Source organism: Mya arenaria, chromosome 9 (assembly GCF_026914265.1).
Source record: "Mya arenaria isolate MELC-2E11 chromosome 9, ASM2691426v1".
NCBI lineage: Eukaryota > Metazoa > Mollusca > Bivalvia > Myida > Myidae > Mya > Mya arenaria.
This window is the reverse complement of record NC_069130.1, coordinates 61,694,688-61,711,908: the sequence shown is the minus strand read 5'-3', so window position 1 is coordinate 61,711,908 and position 17,221 is coordinate 61,694,688. Positions and strand designations below refer to the sequence as shown.

The window sequence follows — 17,221 nt, the reverse complement described above, 5'->3', positions numbered from 1 at the left end:
TATCGGCCTTAAACAGGGCCGTATTTCTTTCTTATTTTTGTTGTTATTTTTTTATAAAAGTGAAGATTCATTCATCATTGCATTACTGGGATTCCTTCTTCGAGAGTCCAAGGCAAAGTTTTATTATGAGTTTATATATAATGTTGAACGTGGTATCCGAAAACATACGTTTTGAAGTTGTTTTGTAAGTTATCTTCAGTTAGAAATTGAAACATGATTGTTAAAAAAACGATGACTTATGATACTCGTTTTTTATTGAAGTTGACTTGAATCAGAAATAAGTACAAACAACATTATTTTTAAAGATACATAACTCTCAATAAGTTAAAAGTTCTGAAAGTAAAAGTCAACAACGCCTGTTTGTCTCTCATGAAGCATGCTGATCGACTAGGGAAAAATTCATTGCCTCTCATGAAGCATGCTGATAGACTAGGGAAAACTGCATTCTGAAAAACAAAATAATTCATTATCATATAAACAAACTCTTAATTAACATTTACTAACCGGAGTGATTCTGTTTAAACAGTACTGATGTGTAAATAGAAGCATTTCAAAACAATGTAGATACAAAGCATGTTGCATAGATACTATAGGACCATCAACATCCGGGTGTTCTGGGTGTTTTATATCTGACTCGGTTTCAGTGCATGTATAGTCACGTCTATTTTAGATGGCCCTTAATAAAGCTTTTTAGCAATATTCTATGAAGATTATTAAAATGACTATTTTAAGTGTACTCCTTTTATAAGTATTTGACAAAAATACATATACTAGACTCGACTTTGACTTTAAATCACATGAGGCTGTAACAGTCCGAGATGGTGACAAACGTATTATTTATACCATTTGACGGATACAACCACTTAGGATTAAAATACTTTCCTTCTTAGCACAGCAAAATGCTCACATATGTTTATTGTCTATAACTGTTGATTTGCGAGATGCAGATTATTACTGAACCTGTATTTCCTGTGAAAGAAGAACAATGTCTCAGTGATTACCTTCCGTATAACGACCAATTAAATGTAGAGGCCAATTAAACACTCACAATTTACTCGTAAATTATAGTTAAACTCGTCAATTAACATCAAAGACGGATCTTTTCTAGGATTATTAGGTTCAAGTAGTGTTCGGAACGCATAAAACACTCAGTATGCATATATACTGACAATAACGCTGTAAGGATCACTGGTGCATGTCTAATTATCTTATCAGTATTATTGTTGGCTTCAAAGTCTGTTTGTACTATAGTCCTTTCGCGAAAACAAATGCCTGTTTATGCGTAGTTTCACTTGAATAATTCAGCAATGAAGTCGCAATTAGAACTATCCCGAAATGGCTGACCTTTTGAGCAATGCTGGTTTTAACAGTATCCGCAAAAGGCCTATAAAAACATACCCGGTCCTAGCCATGCGTATCTGACCGAAGAGTCATCAAATGTCGTCGTCTTAAGAAGTTTCAGGTCAGCGGAGACTTTTTCCCACGGAATTCCGTTCAGGTTGATCTCACCGGCAATTCCTAAAAGTATGTTTCAAGAAATATTCACACAAGATTAAGGTGATACAATAATTAGAAATCTCGTTTTGGAAGAGGTGTTGAATGGTTGATGATCAATAAACAGTATTAAAATAAGAATAAGATTTTGGAGGAAATATAAATGTTTTGCTAGGTTAGAATTAGATGAAAACACATGTTTTTGGCGTTTTAAACACCCAGAAGGTATTTCGGTTATTTTCTGCTAATTCGTGCAATTGCCGTTTTGCGGCGACAGGAGACCATGCGCAAACCGGCCTAGTGGCGGTAGGAAAATACTACAAGAGGCGGGACAAAAGTGTTACAAAAATCATGCCTTTTCATGCCTACAGGAAGTCATATAGGACTGGATTTCGCACATTTGCTCTTTCGCAGCAAGTATTTCCCTTCAGTCGGTTTACTTTTCGAACCAACGACCGTCGGTTTATTCGATCGGTTCCCGACATACATTGTATGTATAAAGCATTTCAATTCATTCTGAGTGCAAAAGTTCCATTGTTTTCCAAATTGAGAGCTCCGTGCTCGGGCACAAATATGCGATTTGGCACAGAATTTGATTTGATTTAAATAAAAATACATATTGAGAAAAATAAAACAAACCTTGACGGTTGTCCCTTATCTGGAGATCAAAGAAGCCCAATTCACAGCCGTTGTCGGTCTCGGGAGTAAGGCAGATAAACCACCAGAAGTAGCTTTTCACATCCTGACTGTAGAACTGCTCCACGCGGTGACCGTCCACTGGTTACCGGAAGGTGCAAAACGTCGTATCATGATCATTAACGTAAATAGCACCAACATCACCACCAACTCATTATCGGAAACCTAAACCCTTAATAACCTAATAACTGGTCTTGACGTTCACTTTGTCAACACCGATTGAAGTATTATATTACAAAGTGAACTTTCAGTTAAATTTACTAATACTCTCCATGCAGTAGCAAAATATAACACTTTTTACGGGTTATATCTTTATACTTCAACATCAAAGTACTGGTACAGACACGCTTGATAAATACCAATGAATGGCATTTGTTGTTCATCTGTGTCTGATCAACACGCAAGCTAGTCTCAGCTAGAGGAAGTCCTAAATGTTACAAATACAATCTAGTGTTTACCTTGACGTAGCTCCGCCCATCCGCACATGTTGATGGTAAGATCGTAGTCAAACAAGAACGTGTCACATTTCTTACTTGTCTGATTGCTGTATATAGAGCGGTTATAAAGTTACAGACTTTAAGATTTTAGGGTGCAATGGAAACGGCTTTAAATACTAATAAGGCAATATACTAGAAACAAACAAGACAGTATTCCTTATATTTATGACGTTTAAAGGGACTATACACTAGATGGTTCCAAAATCGGCAAACACAGTATTTCCTCAAATCAAAACTAGAATTGTCAATACGAGCTAGTATGAGGACAATAATAATTTTACATAATAAAATAATAATTTGTCACGGTCTCAGCTTAGTTGACCCGTATAAAAATAGCGCATAACGGTTTCCCAGTTTATAGTGTCTATATTTAGAATGTGAAAGTCAGGTGATTAGTACAAGTACATATACCGACGCTATTTTTAAAGTAACAGTGATTAACGTAGTAGACAAACCTAGTTATGATTCGATTTTGAAAAATTCGCGAAACCTTCGAAAGATACATAAGCGATGTGATACATCAGATTCAATGAGTTGTACACAACAGATATCATTTTGATGTAAGTTTTAGATAATTATCTTCTTATTTTTCTTGCTGTTTTATAATCTGGTGTCTAGTCCCTTTAAAATATTGGAATAATTATGCAATGTTTCGTAAGTAACATAGATATAAATTATAATACAAAATATAATGCACTAATGTGTCATACAATGAGATGGTGGCACGACGCCATTTACTTCCATTTTTGGACCATTTGTTGGTGGTTTTCCCGAAAGGCGTGAACTCTCCTATCTCCATGGTGTAGATACTCAACCATTCTCCTGTCGCAATCTACAAAATCAGTTTTTGTTTGGGTACTATACTATTCGGTGGTGTAGTCATTATATAAATAGATTTATGTTTAACCTCAGGTGATTGTGCCTTTGGCGTTGACCGACATATTTATTGATAACAGACACTGGATGATAAAATGGAGTCTATCATTTAGCGTCTTTATTAAGTGTTGTTGTGTGTGTGTTTTCGTATTTGTGTTATGGATGCGATAAAACAAAAACATAATAAGTATTGTTGTTATGTGTCACAACTCAAACTGCATCAATATGTCCTTGAGTGACATATAGTCACTGAAAGGTTTTCAAAGATCATTAACTTTAACTTTCAACTTTTATTTTCAAATGCTAAGATCCTCTGTTTGCAGACTACAAAAGAAAGACTGTATGCAAATGTGTTTTGTTTGAACTTTTTGTGTTCTATGTGAGTTTTGTTTGAACGGTGTATCTGTTTTATTCGGACGGTGTGTGGTCTATCTGTGCTTTGTTAGTCTATCTGTGTTTTGTTAGGACGGTATGTGGTCTGCCTGTGTTTTGTTTGGACTGTGTGTGGTATATCTGTATTTTGTTTGAACGGTGTGTGATCTATCAGTTTTATTTGAACGGTGTGTGGTCAATCTTTGTTTGGTTTTTGTTTGAACGGTGTTTGGTCTATCTGTGTTTTGTTTGAAGGTTATGTGTTCTATATGTTTTATTTGAACGGTATGTGGTATATCTGTGTTTAGTTTGGACGGTGTGTGTTTTATCGTTGTTTATAGAACTGTGTGTTGTCTATCTGTGTTTTATTAAACGGTGTGTGGTCTATCTTTGTTTTGTTTGAACGGTGAATGGTCTATCTGTGTTTTCTTTGAACGGTGCCACGCCTATATGTGTTGTGTTTCAACGGTGCGACGTCTATATGTGTTTTGTTTGAACGGAGCGACGTATGTCTGTGTTTTGTACTAAGGTGCGACGTCTATCTTTGTTTTGTTTGAACAGTGCGCTGTCTATCTGTGTTTTGTTTGAACTATGTGCATTCTATCTGTGTTTCATTTGAACAATGTATGTTCTGTCTGTGTTTTATTGAACGGTGTGTGTTATTTGTGAGTGTTTTGAACCGTGTGCGTTATATCTGTTTTATTGAACGGTGTGTGGTCTATATGTGTTTTGTTTAAACGGTGTGCCGTCAGATAAAACTTAATCATCAGTTACCATATATTTTCAAAAACAAATGAGTTTTCAGAGATCTTTTAAAAGAGTCCAAGTGTTTGAGTTCTGTATTCCCAGTGGAAGCGGATTCCACAACTTCGGAGCACCATTTGAATATCAACTATCATCATATGTAACAGGACGGGATCTTGGTATCACGAGGGACTTTGTCAATTTGGGATCTTAAAACACGCTGAAATCTATGAATCTTTAACATGTTTTTGACGTAGCAAAGCGATCGATCATTTAAGGCTTTATAGGTGTTTGTCAATATTTTAAAATGAATCCGGTATTGCACAGGAAGCTAGTGAAGTTCTTTTAACACTGGTGTGATGTGGTTGAATCGAGGTGTCATGGTAATGATACGAGCTGCCGTGTTTAGGACTATTTGAAGTTTGTTCAAGATCGATTTCATGGCCATGAAGCAGAGAGTTGCAGTAGTCAAGCCTGGATGTTACAAGAGGGGTCACAAGGGTTTTGGTTGCATCACTGGTTAGATATTGCCTTATGTGGCCTACTTGTCGTTATTTAGCATAGTTAAGTCTAGGATACGATCTGCATTGCGTTTGGAGCTTAACAGTATTGTTAAGTATTAGTATTAGTTTTCTTTGTTTGCACTTAATTTTAGCATATTGTGGTGCATCCAGGGGACAATATCGTTGAGTCAGGCTTTTACTTGCCGCACAGCTTCAACTTGTCTAATTTCGTTTGCAAGTTCAAATAATAAGTATAACTGAGAGTCATCAGTGTAGAAATGATCACCAAATCCGTGGTTTTGCAAATACCACCAACTGGTTTAGATCTACATAATGTAGTTTTTGGGTTCTTACACAGATCCTTGCGGCACACTGTTATTCATAAGCACTGGATTGGAAAGATCCCCATCGGTGCAAACAATTTGATAACGATCCTTTAAATAAGATTTCATCCATGCAAGTGGCTTACTTGATATCCCAAAGTCATGTTCTAAACGATAGAGCAGCATGTTATAATTAACGTTGTCGAAAGTAGAGGAGATCCAGTAAAATTAGGATTGCAACTTTGCTCTGGTCTGGAGACTGAAAAATGTCGTTCTGGACCTTGAGTAAAGCTGGCCCCAATTTCTCGAAACTTCTTAGGCTTAACAGGCTTAAGTCGCATATTTCAATTAGCCAAAAAACATACTGAAAATGGATTTTGATAAACGAAAAATGGTTTATTCTGTTAATCATACAGATGTTTCCTACATAATTTCTAAAAATTCTTGAAGAAGTAAATATAACACATTTTATAGAACAACAAAAATAGTGAGATTAGCTTAATCCTGTTATAAGGGACTTAAGAAGTTTCGAGAAATTGGGACCTGTTCTGTTGAGTGAAACTTTCCAGATGCCGATTGATGTTCCTCGTGAAGATTTTTCAGTTTCAAATGTCTTTCAACACAACTGTTGGCTACTCTCACTAGAACCTCCGAAATAAACGGGAGGTTGGAGACAGGTCTGAAGTTAGTTAAAGTGTTTTGATCATGGTTTGGCTTCTTTAAAAGCGGTATTATACGTGAACTCTTAAATGCTGTCGGAACGTAAGCAGAGTCTAGAGAAGAATTAATGTTTTTCTTCCAAACAGCCAAGAGTTCATCGAAACATGATTTCAATAGCCTTGTTGGTATGGATCTAACTCACAAGATTTATTTGGAGATTTCATGATGTTCCGTTTCATTTCCCCGGATGAAGCTTGAGAAAACTCTGTCAGATGACTATCTAACAGCACCTGAATGGATTCAATGTTTATGGCACTGGAGTCGGACAGATTAAGTGCAGATATATCACATCTTATATGCCTCAATGTTTGAACGTATGTTTCTGAAAGATACAGTCTTACTGACAGGAGCAGGTCTTGCAGCTTTGACACTGATATTCACTGCTAGATGGTCACGTGCTACCTTTCCATAATTATCAGATAGACCGGGATAGGTAACATCTATATTAGAGACTATGTGTTCCTTATCCTAAGTGATCACAACATCTTAAGTATGTCGACCAATATGTGTGGGTTCACTGACATGTTGCCGTATTCCACATGAGTCAAGGAAACTGATGAACCTGGCAGAATCCCTGTCAGCAGGTATGTCTAGATAGAAGTTAAGATCGCCTCTAATAATGACGTTCTTATCTTGAGTTGCATATCTTGATAGAAACTCTGGCCATTCTTGTTCAAGAAAGTCATTGTATGTCTGAAAACCTTTTTCTGTTTTGGTGGAGGCCTATATATCACTGCTATGCGTAATGAGTAGCCATTTATGGTCATATTGCATTTCATGAACTCAAAGTTAGGGAAATAACTATCATAACTTGATTTCAAAATACGGATGTCTATAGAGGTCTTGTATAAAAGTGCCACACCCCTCAAAACCTCCCACTGCGAGGGACATGGCCTTGACTGCAAAGCATGTTACAGCAGTGAAATGGATGGGCCGGGGGATAAGCGTAATGATATATTGATTAAAGAGTTGCGATTTCACTACAGATATACACCGTAATAGACGATAGAAATAGCTTTGATTGCAATTCATGTAACAGCAGTGAAATAGATGGGCCGGGGAGAAGCTTTATGGGATATTGATTAAAGAGTTGAGATTTCAATATTTAAACTGTTCTGATTAAAGACATGGGACTAATGCGTAAAAAATATTTGTTTTACATGTGTTTCCATTAACCCGACCGACCCTATATTCTCCTCCCGATCATACACTTTATTGGCCTTACTGTGGATGTTTTTAAAACAATTAAAATAAATGTGCATTTTTAGTGAATTTGTTAGATTTGACCATTTCATATTTAAAACTTTCCCGATTCTTATGCTTACGTACACTGCATTTTTGGAGATGCTTGTGTAAACGAAGAACTTTTTTGAGGCCTTGACATGACATGAGAATGTCCCTACAGTGGTATCACTTAAGACGTCGTCTTCATATCGTTTGACCTAGACTCCATAAATGCTTTATTGGCGGATATATTATGCTACATATGACCTTTGACGCTTTTAGACAAAGTCCAGTATGATTATAAAATTGCTTATGTTAACATGTTGTAAACGTTTGTTTGATATAAGGTGTATATGTTTTATTATATAACATAACTTATGGCGCAGGAGTTATATAACCCCATCCAATATTTATTGTTATATTTGACAAGTGTAATAACTATGCAAATTAGGTAAACTCATTACAAAAATATTTGTTCATACGCGCTGTCAAAAAACGTAAACAAACAACAGAAACAATGTTTCAAAATAAATCCTGTCGGTCTCAACAAACTCAGCTCCACGATGAAACGAATGGTGAAGGATGCTGGGCTTAATCCAAAGAAACGACCCCGATCAAATTGCCAGAAAATACCTCGTCCGGGAATTGAATCATGCATGACAACAATGTTCCTGCGAACAAAATTATACAAATATTGGAACACAAAAACATTGCACCTTTAAACAACCATAGCCACATAAATTCAAATCAACACAAGATATTATCCAACATCCAGTACACCAATGAAAATACCTGCACAATGCTCAGTGTATGCACACAGTCCGCCAGCAATGCTCAAGTGCACACAGTCATTGATTCAACATGAAATCGCACTTTTTCAAATTCACGGAGGTAAAACTCCTTGTGCATATCCATCAAAATGACAAAAATCCATGATGTAGTCACACAGCTACAAAGCGAATCTGCACTACAGAAAGCGACTGTGACGCTACTAACGGTCTTTTCAAACTTCAACCGCCAGAGGACATATGTTCTTTACACACTCATGTTATTACTAATGACGTCAAGTAGTTATGACATTGCTCTCATTATTGATTTGCTTATGGAATAAAATATGAATTCTTTTTTTTTTTTTTTTTTTTTTTTTAAGTGAATCATTTGAAAATTGGTTGATAATTGATACATGAATGTTTTGTATTGTATAAATGTTTTAATATATGACTATTTTCTTTCATGCGAATGAGGCATCCTAATAGCACTCAATGTAAATTCTTCGCTCTATGACACGAGAATGTGTATTGAAAAAACTTTGACCTAGATTTCGACCATAACTGGGTTATGTTATAAACAGAATCTCAAATTCGTGATTACTTTGTATCAAATGTTTTTAACTCGTCATTTAAAGACGATAAAAACTCGGCAAAGCCTCGTTTTTATCGTTTTAAAATGAACTCGCTTAATAAATTTGATACAAAATAAACACTCATTTGAGATCCTCTGTTTATATAATTTTTACCATATAACACCCTCGTACATTTTAATGCTGTTGCTGGGATTCCCTCCTAAAATGTGGTACTGATTATTGACGTTAAGATCAAGTGCGTTATTAACTCAGTGGGTGCGTATGTAACCCTGCCTTTTAGAGAGTGATAATTTCCTGTGTTTTAGTACGGCTCTCACTCAAGAGGTCCTTTCGGAACTCCTCGGCCATTTTTATCGGAAACAACCTCGGATGTATTTGGACAGTTTACATACTCAGAATTTGGTTTGTATGCAAGTAGATCTCGTAGTAATTTTATTATGCAGTTAAAATTAATGACTTTACTCTTGGTAATCTTTATCAAGTTTGCAATAATACACTTCACTGACAATCAATTTAAACTTAGATCAACAAATTTAAACTAAACTACTACATTTAATTAATGATATAATTCCATTTTTACGAAATACTTCTACTGATCAACCGGCATACTTCCGAGGGTTTTTTCGATAAAAATGGCCGAGGAGTTCCGAATGACAAGAGGTCGTGAATTTAGCCCTACCATGTGCACGTCTACTTGGCTTCCCCAAAAGGACATTTAGGATATTAATATTTCAACATGACAATTATTTATATCAGCTTGGAGTTGTCTCCACCTCACCTCCACCACCCCCTCATCTCCGTCCCTATCGAGATAAATTACGTTTGTATCAACTTATTGGGTGTAGTAATTACACGCGTATTCTTACCGATTTTTTAAACTCCGTCCTAGTTACCTCCGACGAAGAAAACTCAAAGAGTTGGCAGGAATAATCGTTCAGCTCAGGACAACCCCAGGAATTGACCAGGGTACATGCGCAAAGCAAGAGAAGAGTTTTCATTCTGAAGTACTTTGCTCTACCGAGTGAAGATTGAAAAGCTGTAATAATGCATAATAACGGATCAAAACCACATTCAAGGGATGCAAAGGAATAAGAACCCTTTTGTTTAATTTAAAGAACATTTGTGTACGTATGCAAAATTCAGATTTGTCAAATACAATATACTCAATAGTTTTTACTATGTATACTTATGTTATATATTCAAAGCTTATTTTGGCATTTATCCAAGTACGTATTTAAAGTCCCAGTTGTCCGATAAAGACGACCTGCTAAAGCGCTTTTGGGGAATAACACGCCAATTTCCATCTTTGAAAAATCAAATTTGATAAATCTCATTAAAGAAGCGGTATTACTTTATAATTTGACAGAATGGTAGCTTGTCACGCTACACATAGACGAGCCAAAACAAGCGCATGAACGTGACTTTTACTAGTCATCAATGTAAGGACTCGGTTGGTGATCCAAATAATCAGAGGGGATCAAGAATCGGACGTGAGAAGGGGTAGTAACTTATGGTCGTTACATTTTGACTTGCGTTCATCACTCAGAACTCTTTATGACTTCCTGCGGTATGATTTTGTTGTAACACAAAACAACCAAATTAGGAAAGAGACCATTGAAAGCATAGTGATTAGAACAAAAAAACATCGGGGGGAAATAACTCAACTTCTATGTAAAATATAATCCCAAAACAAAAAATTAGTACTATCTCGTTTGAGAAATCGTCTTTCAATAATACAATGAAAAAATTATTCAATCAGTTTGTTTAAGTTAATATCTGATGTGCGATCTCGTAATACCAACCCGCCACGTTCACTTATCAGATAACATAAGATCATACAAAACATAACTACACATTCAAAGGCTACATACTAGACACTGAGCTACTACAAAATATATTGGTTTACACATGAAGGGCAATAACAGGCGTAACAACAAGATAACCAGGAATGGTAGCTTCACGCTAGTCTTTCTCAGATGCAACCTCCTTATCTTGAAAGGAAACCACGAATAGGCGTGGACGCATACAAAGTATTGTTCTACAGTCTTACTACAAAACACACACTAGGAGACTTAAAATGGTACATAGTAATGTCGCACGGTATTGAATAAACGGATTCCACAATAGAAATGTGTCAACCATGCTAGCACGCCCTTGCTGATAGTCACTGGAGGCACGGAGGAGCTTATCTTAGTTGCCCGTGATGTAAAAGGGTAGTCAACAACCCGGTCGATATCCCAGCTGTCAAATATTTCTTTCCCACCAACCATAACAAAGCTACGGCGTACTACAATTTCTCATCCTTCTTCCAACGGGCCATCACGGTGTGGAACAAGCTAAAATCTGAAATCGTTGAACCACAGACTTGGAGTCCGTCAAGCAGGGGCTTTCCAATATTTCAATTTAAATTGAGGGTAAAGTAGCTTCCGAAGATTCTAAGGGTTGTACCGGTCATACCAAACATTCCTGGAGAGTCTTAAGTTGAGATGATCTTTCTTTTTTGTTTCTCTGTAACACACTTCAAAAATCGCAATATCAGTTGTTGCTTTTATATGACGTGAAATACGTACGGGTGAAATCTTCATGTATTCAGATAGGGGCAAATTTGAGTCTGAGCGTAAATTTACGTCAAGAAGAAAATATAAAAAAGGAACCCTTAAGCTGAATTAGGCATGTAAAGACGAATGAAAGCTTTCTGCGAAATTTAATGCGAAGAGGTACTAAGTCAAATCGTACAGGTATCTCACTGAAATAGTTTTCTCTCAACATTTCAAACGACTTTTACTTAACTCTCCATCGATAACAACTCTAACTAATCTTAAATAAACATATAAGTGTAAGCTGTTGCAAGTTGTAGCTATCCCCATAAACACACAGAAACATGTCACATAGACCTACACACATGCAAATAGTTACGTTCGCCGACAAATAACACATGTACATGCATACAATCTTCCCCAGTATTAATTATATATAATTCTGCAGTTAATAAAGCTTATTACAAACAAAATCTAATAGCGCTTAGGGTGTTGAAATATAACTCGGATATTCGTAGTTATAGAGGTTTAAAATTATAATACTTCAAAGCGTTCCGTAAAAGTGGGGGATTTATAAATATTTTTTGTAGTACGATTTGTGATAACTTTTTCCACGTGAGTAAAAATATTGTAAATGAGAATTGGTATAACAGTTTCTTTTTCATTAAAAACAATGAGAATTTTATTAACATAGTTTAGAGTACAAACATGTGTATTTTTTTGTTTGTATTTGAATACCAAAGAATGCTACCTCAATATGCTTATGTTCAACTAGTGTAAAATCATTATACTGAAATCAATGTAAAACAATGAAACATTTCCTGAAAATGAGAAGTTAAAACTTGAATTGAAAAAAATGGAAGCGGATAAAGATAAAGATATAAATGAAATGGTGAAAAATTTGAAGAAGTGAAAGGCTTGAAAGATACATTTAAGTAGTACAATGAAAACTTCAGGGACAAGCCAAGAAGTGGAAAATTCAAAAACAAACCTTGTTTAGAGGCACAGGACAAGGGCCACACGAACTTTAAATAGAGACACGAACGTATAAAACCTGTTTAGAGGCACAGGACAAGGGCCACAAGAACATTAAATAGGACAAGGGCCACACGACCATTAAATAGAGACACAAACGTATAAAACCTGGTTAGAGGCACAGGACAAGGGCCACACGACCATTAAATAGAGACACGAACGTATAAAACCTGTTTAGAGGCGCAGGACAAGGGTCACACGACCATTAAATAGAGACACGAACGTATAAAACCTGTTAGAGGCACAGGACAAGGGCCACACGACCATTAAATAGAGACACGAACGTATAAAACCTGTTAAGAGGCACAGGACAAGGGCCACGAGACCATTAAATAGAGACACGAACGTATAAAACCTGTTTAGAGGCACAGGACAAGGGCCACACGACCATTAAATAGAGACACGAACGTATAAAACCTGTTTATAGGCACAGGACAAGGGCCACAAGAACATTAAATAGGCAAGGGCCACACGACCATTAAATAGAGACACGAACGTATAAAACCTGTTTATAGGCACTGGACAAGGGTCACACGAACTTTAAATAGACACACGAACGTATAAAACCTGTTTAGAGGCACAGGACAAGGGCCACAAGAACATTAAATAGGACAAGGGCCACACGACCACTAAATAGAGACACGAACGTATACAACCTGTTTATAGGCACAGGACAAGGGCCACACGACCATAAAATAGAGACACGAACGTATACAACTTGCATAAAATTGATATCATTGTGTACAAGGCCTTTAATCTCACTGATGTATCGCATCGCTGACAACACATGCATATTTTCACAGTTTTTTGCGCATTTTTTGAATTCGAAATATACTGGGGTTGTCTACCAAGTAAATCCCAGTAAGTTTAAAACTAGCGACAGTATATTTATCTGTACTCATAAACAGATATGGGAAACCAATAAGCGCTTTTTTAAATGAGACAGCGATATGAGTGTTGGGTTTATTCTTTTAGTCATGTAAAATGATGTGTTATCGGCTTCTTATTAGCTCGCATTGACTAGGCTTGTTTTGAGGATTTGTATATGCCGATTTTTGGGCCATCTGGTGTCTAGCCCCTTAGACGATCATAAACTTATATTATTTGTGTATGACGTGTCTTTAAACTTACACTAGTAATAATATTCATTGTATTAGATGTCCTTTCACTTATATAATATGTTTAATCACTGAAAAGTGTAATTAAAGAATGTTAACATTTTCTTAAAAGATGACAATAATATGTATAAAATCCAAACAATGAAATGTATAACTAGTATTATTTCCTTATAAAAACAAATAAAATGTATATATATATTTATACAATGCTACATATCCACAATGAAACTTTTGATAATAATAATAATAATAATAATAATAATAATAATAATAATAATAATAATAATAATAATAATAATAATAATAATAATAATAGTGGTAGTAGTAGTAGTAGTAGTAGTAGTAGTAGTAGTAGTAGTAGTAGTAGTAGTAGTAGTAGTAGTAGTAGTAGTAGTAGTAGTAGTAGTAGTAGTAAAAAGAAGAAGAAGAGGAAGAAGAGTTGCATACTATATTATGTTGATGATCGTACTTTCTCGATTACAAGTTGTTTTTTGTTTCGATGTTTTCTTCACTATGTTTATTTCTGATGTATTATATATATATATTATATTCTTTCTATTCTACATACCAGTGTTTTCCATTGTGATTTGAACATTGAATTTGTATATATTGTCTGGTTTGCCTAGTATTTACCATACAACCTTGTTGTTATTATATTTCGCTACAAGCATTCTCTCCGCATATCGGTTACTAATATCAGCTTTGTTTTTAAGTTCAATGTGTACGTATTAAAATGAGTATTTAGAGTATGATAATGACCTAGTGGCATAGGGTGTATCTGTCTCATTCAAGAGGTCGCGGGTTAAGCCCCATTTATGCGCATACTCCCTTGGCTTCTCATAGAGAACACCAGTATTGGTTATATTTGTTTTAGAACATGACGGTTATTCATATCTGCTTGGAGCTCTCCCTCCACCCCACTTACCCCCACATTTTTAGAAACGTATCGCGTATTGCATCAATAAATATGAGCGTATGCATACCGATTTCTGAAACTCATGCCTTGTCACCTCGGGCCAGGAAATATTGAATAGTAGGCAGGTATCCTCAACCATTTTAGGACACGGCCAGGAAATGGCCAAGTCGCATGCGAACAAGAAGAGAAGGGTTTTCATTCTAAAATGATGGGCTATACCGAAAAGTATCAATTAATAAATATAGTAATCAACTTTGTATCAGAAGTGGAAAGGGATAATCACTAACTATGCTTTAAGTTTAATGCAGAAGTATGTACGTAAGAAAAATCATCATATCATTTCATCATATAAAATATACAAAATAGATTAGTCATTTGTGCATGAACGTTTTCTTAAAGTAACGCTTTGCTGAATTATTCATATGCTTGACTGATACAACCAACTATAGACCTTGATGGAACTCTGACCGAATTGTGTTCGTTTATACATTCCGAGAATTTATTTGATATTTTATTAAGATATCTTATGGAACTCAATAACAACTAGTTTAAGATTTAGAAAAACAAACGTTTCATATATAGACTAGAATTGTTTGTTACAGTATTAGTAATTTATTTCAAATAGTGAGAACCAATGTTATATTTCACGTATTTACTTGGGTGTTCACGAGGGGATATTTATTGCAATTTTACACTGAAACAAAAACATATTTTTGAATATACGCCAAATTACGATATAAGGTTACTGTTTATTGAAGATTTTCAAACAAACGCGCATAATTTTATGCAGGCGTAATGTCATTTCGGAAATAAACCGTTGAAGTTTTGATCAAGCTACTTTCGAGCTAACTCTTCATGTTTATGTTAAATTGGCTAATATTTCAAAAAAGGTTTATTTTTCAAATCCAATAAGCCATACGGCCCATGAGGACAAACAAATTGTTGCAATGGTACATACATAAACATGACTAGGAGAAGGTACAGCAATTATTTTAAACAATGCTCAAAAGAAAATAATAATGTCCATTTGGTTTTTATTATAGACAGATACCAAACATTATTATAGACAGAAACCGTGAAACATCGTATATATTTCCCTGATAAATTTATCTATCAACAATCGGATTACTTTTTTAAAGAATAGCATTCAGTCACTCTTAACACAGGCGAGCAAAACCAAGTGCAAAACAATGTCCTTTACCAAGTCATCAACGCAAGATTCGGTGGGTGATCTGAACAACATTGTTATTATTGTAAGGCAAGACTGGATTTTATAGCTAAGTGCTCATGTAAGTATGTACCGCTTTATAAGTATTCAACGTTCATATAAGTATGTACCATATACTTTTAACTTAAAATGATTTAGAACGTTTGATTGACATTTAGGAACTGATTATCGTTTTAAACTTGCGGCAATGAATCACTATTGTATCAAATTCAAGTGCGTGTTCCTTTATTTGTACATCGCTATCGCGCGAATAGTAAATCTGTGTATTAGTAAAATGAGAATAATTATTTTAAGGTTGTTAGACATCACGTCAAATTAACACTAAGTCTGTTCCAGTACAAAGGTGTCGACCGAATAAAGATGTGATCGTTGTTGTTAACACAATGACTAAACCTTTTATTTATTAACACAATGGAAACAACGTCGTCAAGCCCACTATTCAAAAGTGAAAGAATGAAAATCAAGTTATGGTATCAACATAGAAATTACAACAACAATATTTGAAGGAAATGATTTTACCCAGCTTTTTTGTCAAATCCAATCCTAACAAACAAATAATAACTGTCTCACTAGAGCAATTTTCTTCCAATAATATTTAAAACTACAAATGTATTACTTCAGTCGCTGCTGCGCGATCACGTGATATCAGCACGACATCACGCTTAATTATTGGATAACTTAAGGCTCTATCAAATATGATGACACATATTAAGGCAATACACTAGAGACTGAGTCTACTAGAAAACATTGGTCTACACATGGGTGGCAATATTTTCAGGGAAACCCATATCTACAAGATAATCCAAATCTACCATAGTCTTCGTCAGGCTCACATACCTCCAGCGAAGAAACCAAACCAAGGCCCGAACCTGAAAAGCAATGGTGCGGCTGCACATGGAGTTTGTCTTTATTCGTAATGACTTCCAAAAACTGGCAAATTTGTACTTTGACTTCTTCATTTACACTTCTTTAGATTTATAAGAACTATTTCACATTCACTTTTCGGTTCCTGGATGTGCACCCTTTTCCCTAAGGTGGAATCCTGGTGTACCGGTGTCTTGGTTCAGCAGAGTCAAATCAAAAACTCCAGAAAACAATGGCATGTATTGTTGATAGACTCCTTAGCATCAAGCGAATGCTTTTTCTACCTTTGAATTCCAGACTTGAAAACAATTCCGGACTTTCTACATTTAAGCTCATCTTTTTACCTCAAACAAGAGATTTTTGTCAAACACTATGCCTTCTATGCGACGCTTTGTCAGGTACATGTGCGATTGAATATAACTTGCAGTGGTTATTAATAGCTACACATGCTTTGATGAAAGTAAAGAATAACATTTCGACGGTTTCGAAATGAAACTACTTCAGCCATTCGGAACGCTACAGAACCTTACTATGCAAATATCTCAGCAAAAATATGCTACTGGCCAATCAAGACTAAAGGATGGCTGACAATTTGAAAAGCATTCATTAATCCCCATAGTTCAAAATCTGGCACATTGGTCTGCTTGTCAACAAGAATCTGGTGTAACTTACTTAAAAGTTATGGTTTATCTTACTAATCGCAAGCTCTCC

The 17,221-nt window shown here is 35.6% G+C and overlaps 1 protein-coding gene across 2 annotated transcripts; it reads right to left on the bottom strand.

Annotated features, from left to right (window-relative positions):
• Window positions 1-236: 236 nt before the first annotated feature.
• LOC128246440 (uncharacterized) lies at window positions 237-16,295 on the bottom strand. 2 transcript variants are annotated; one of them, XM_052964648.1, is made up of 7 exons: window positions 16,166-16,295; window positions 9,679-9,848; window positions 3,398-3,519; window positions 2,649-2,734; window positions 2,134-2,271; window positions 1,399-1,518; window positions 237-446 (listed from the first exon to the last, which is right to left on the bottom strand). In XM_052964648.1, the coding sequence occupies exons 2-7, from the start codon at window positions 9,808-9,810 to the stop codon at window positions 430-432; spliced, it is 615 nt and encodes a 204-aa protein (XP_052820608.1). In that variant the 5' UTR covers window positions 9,811-9,848; window positions 16,166-16,295; the 3' UTR covers window positions 237-429. The 2 variants fall into 2 exon arrangements, with proteins under 2 accessions (XP_052820608.1, XP_052820607.1); XM_052964647.1 differs by lacking the exon at window positions 16,166-16,295 and adding an exon at window positions 13,147-13,186.
• Between the last annotated feature and the right edge of the window lie 926 nt (window positions 16,296-17,221).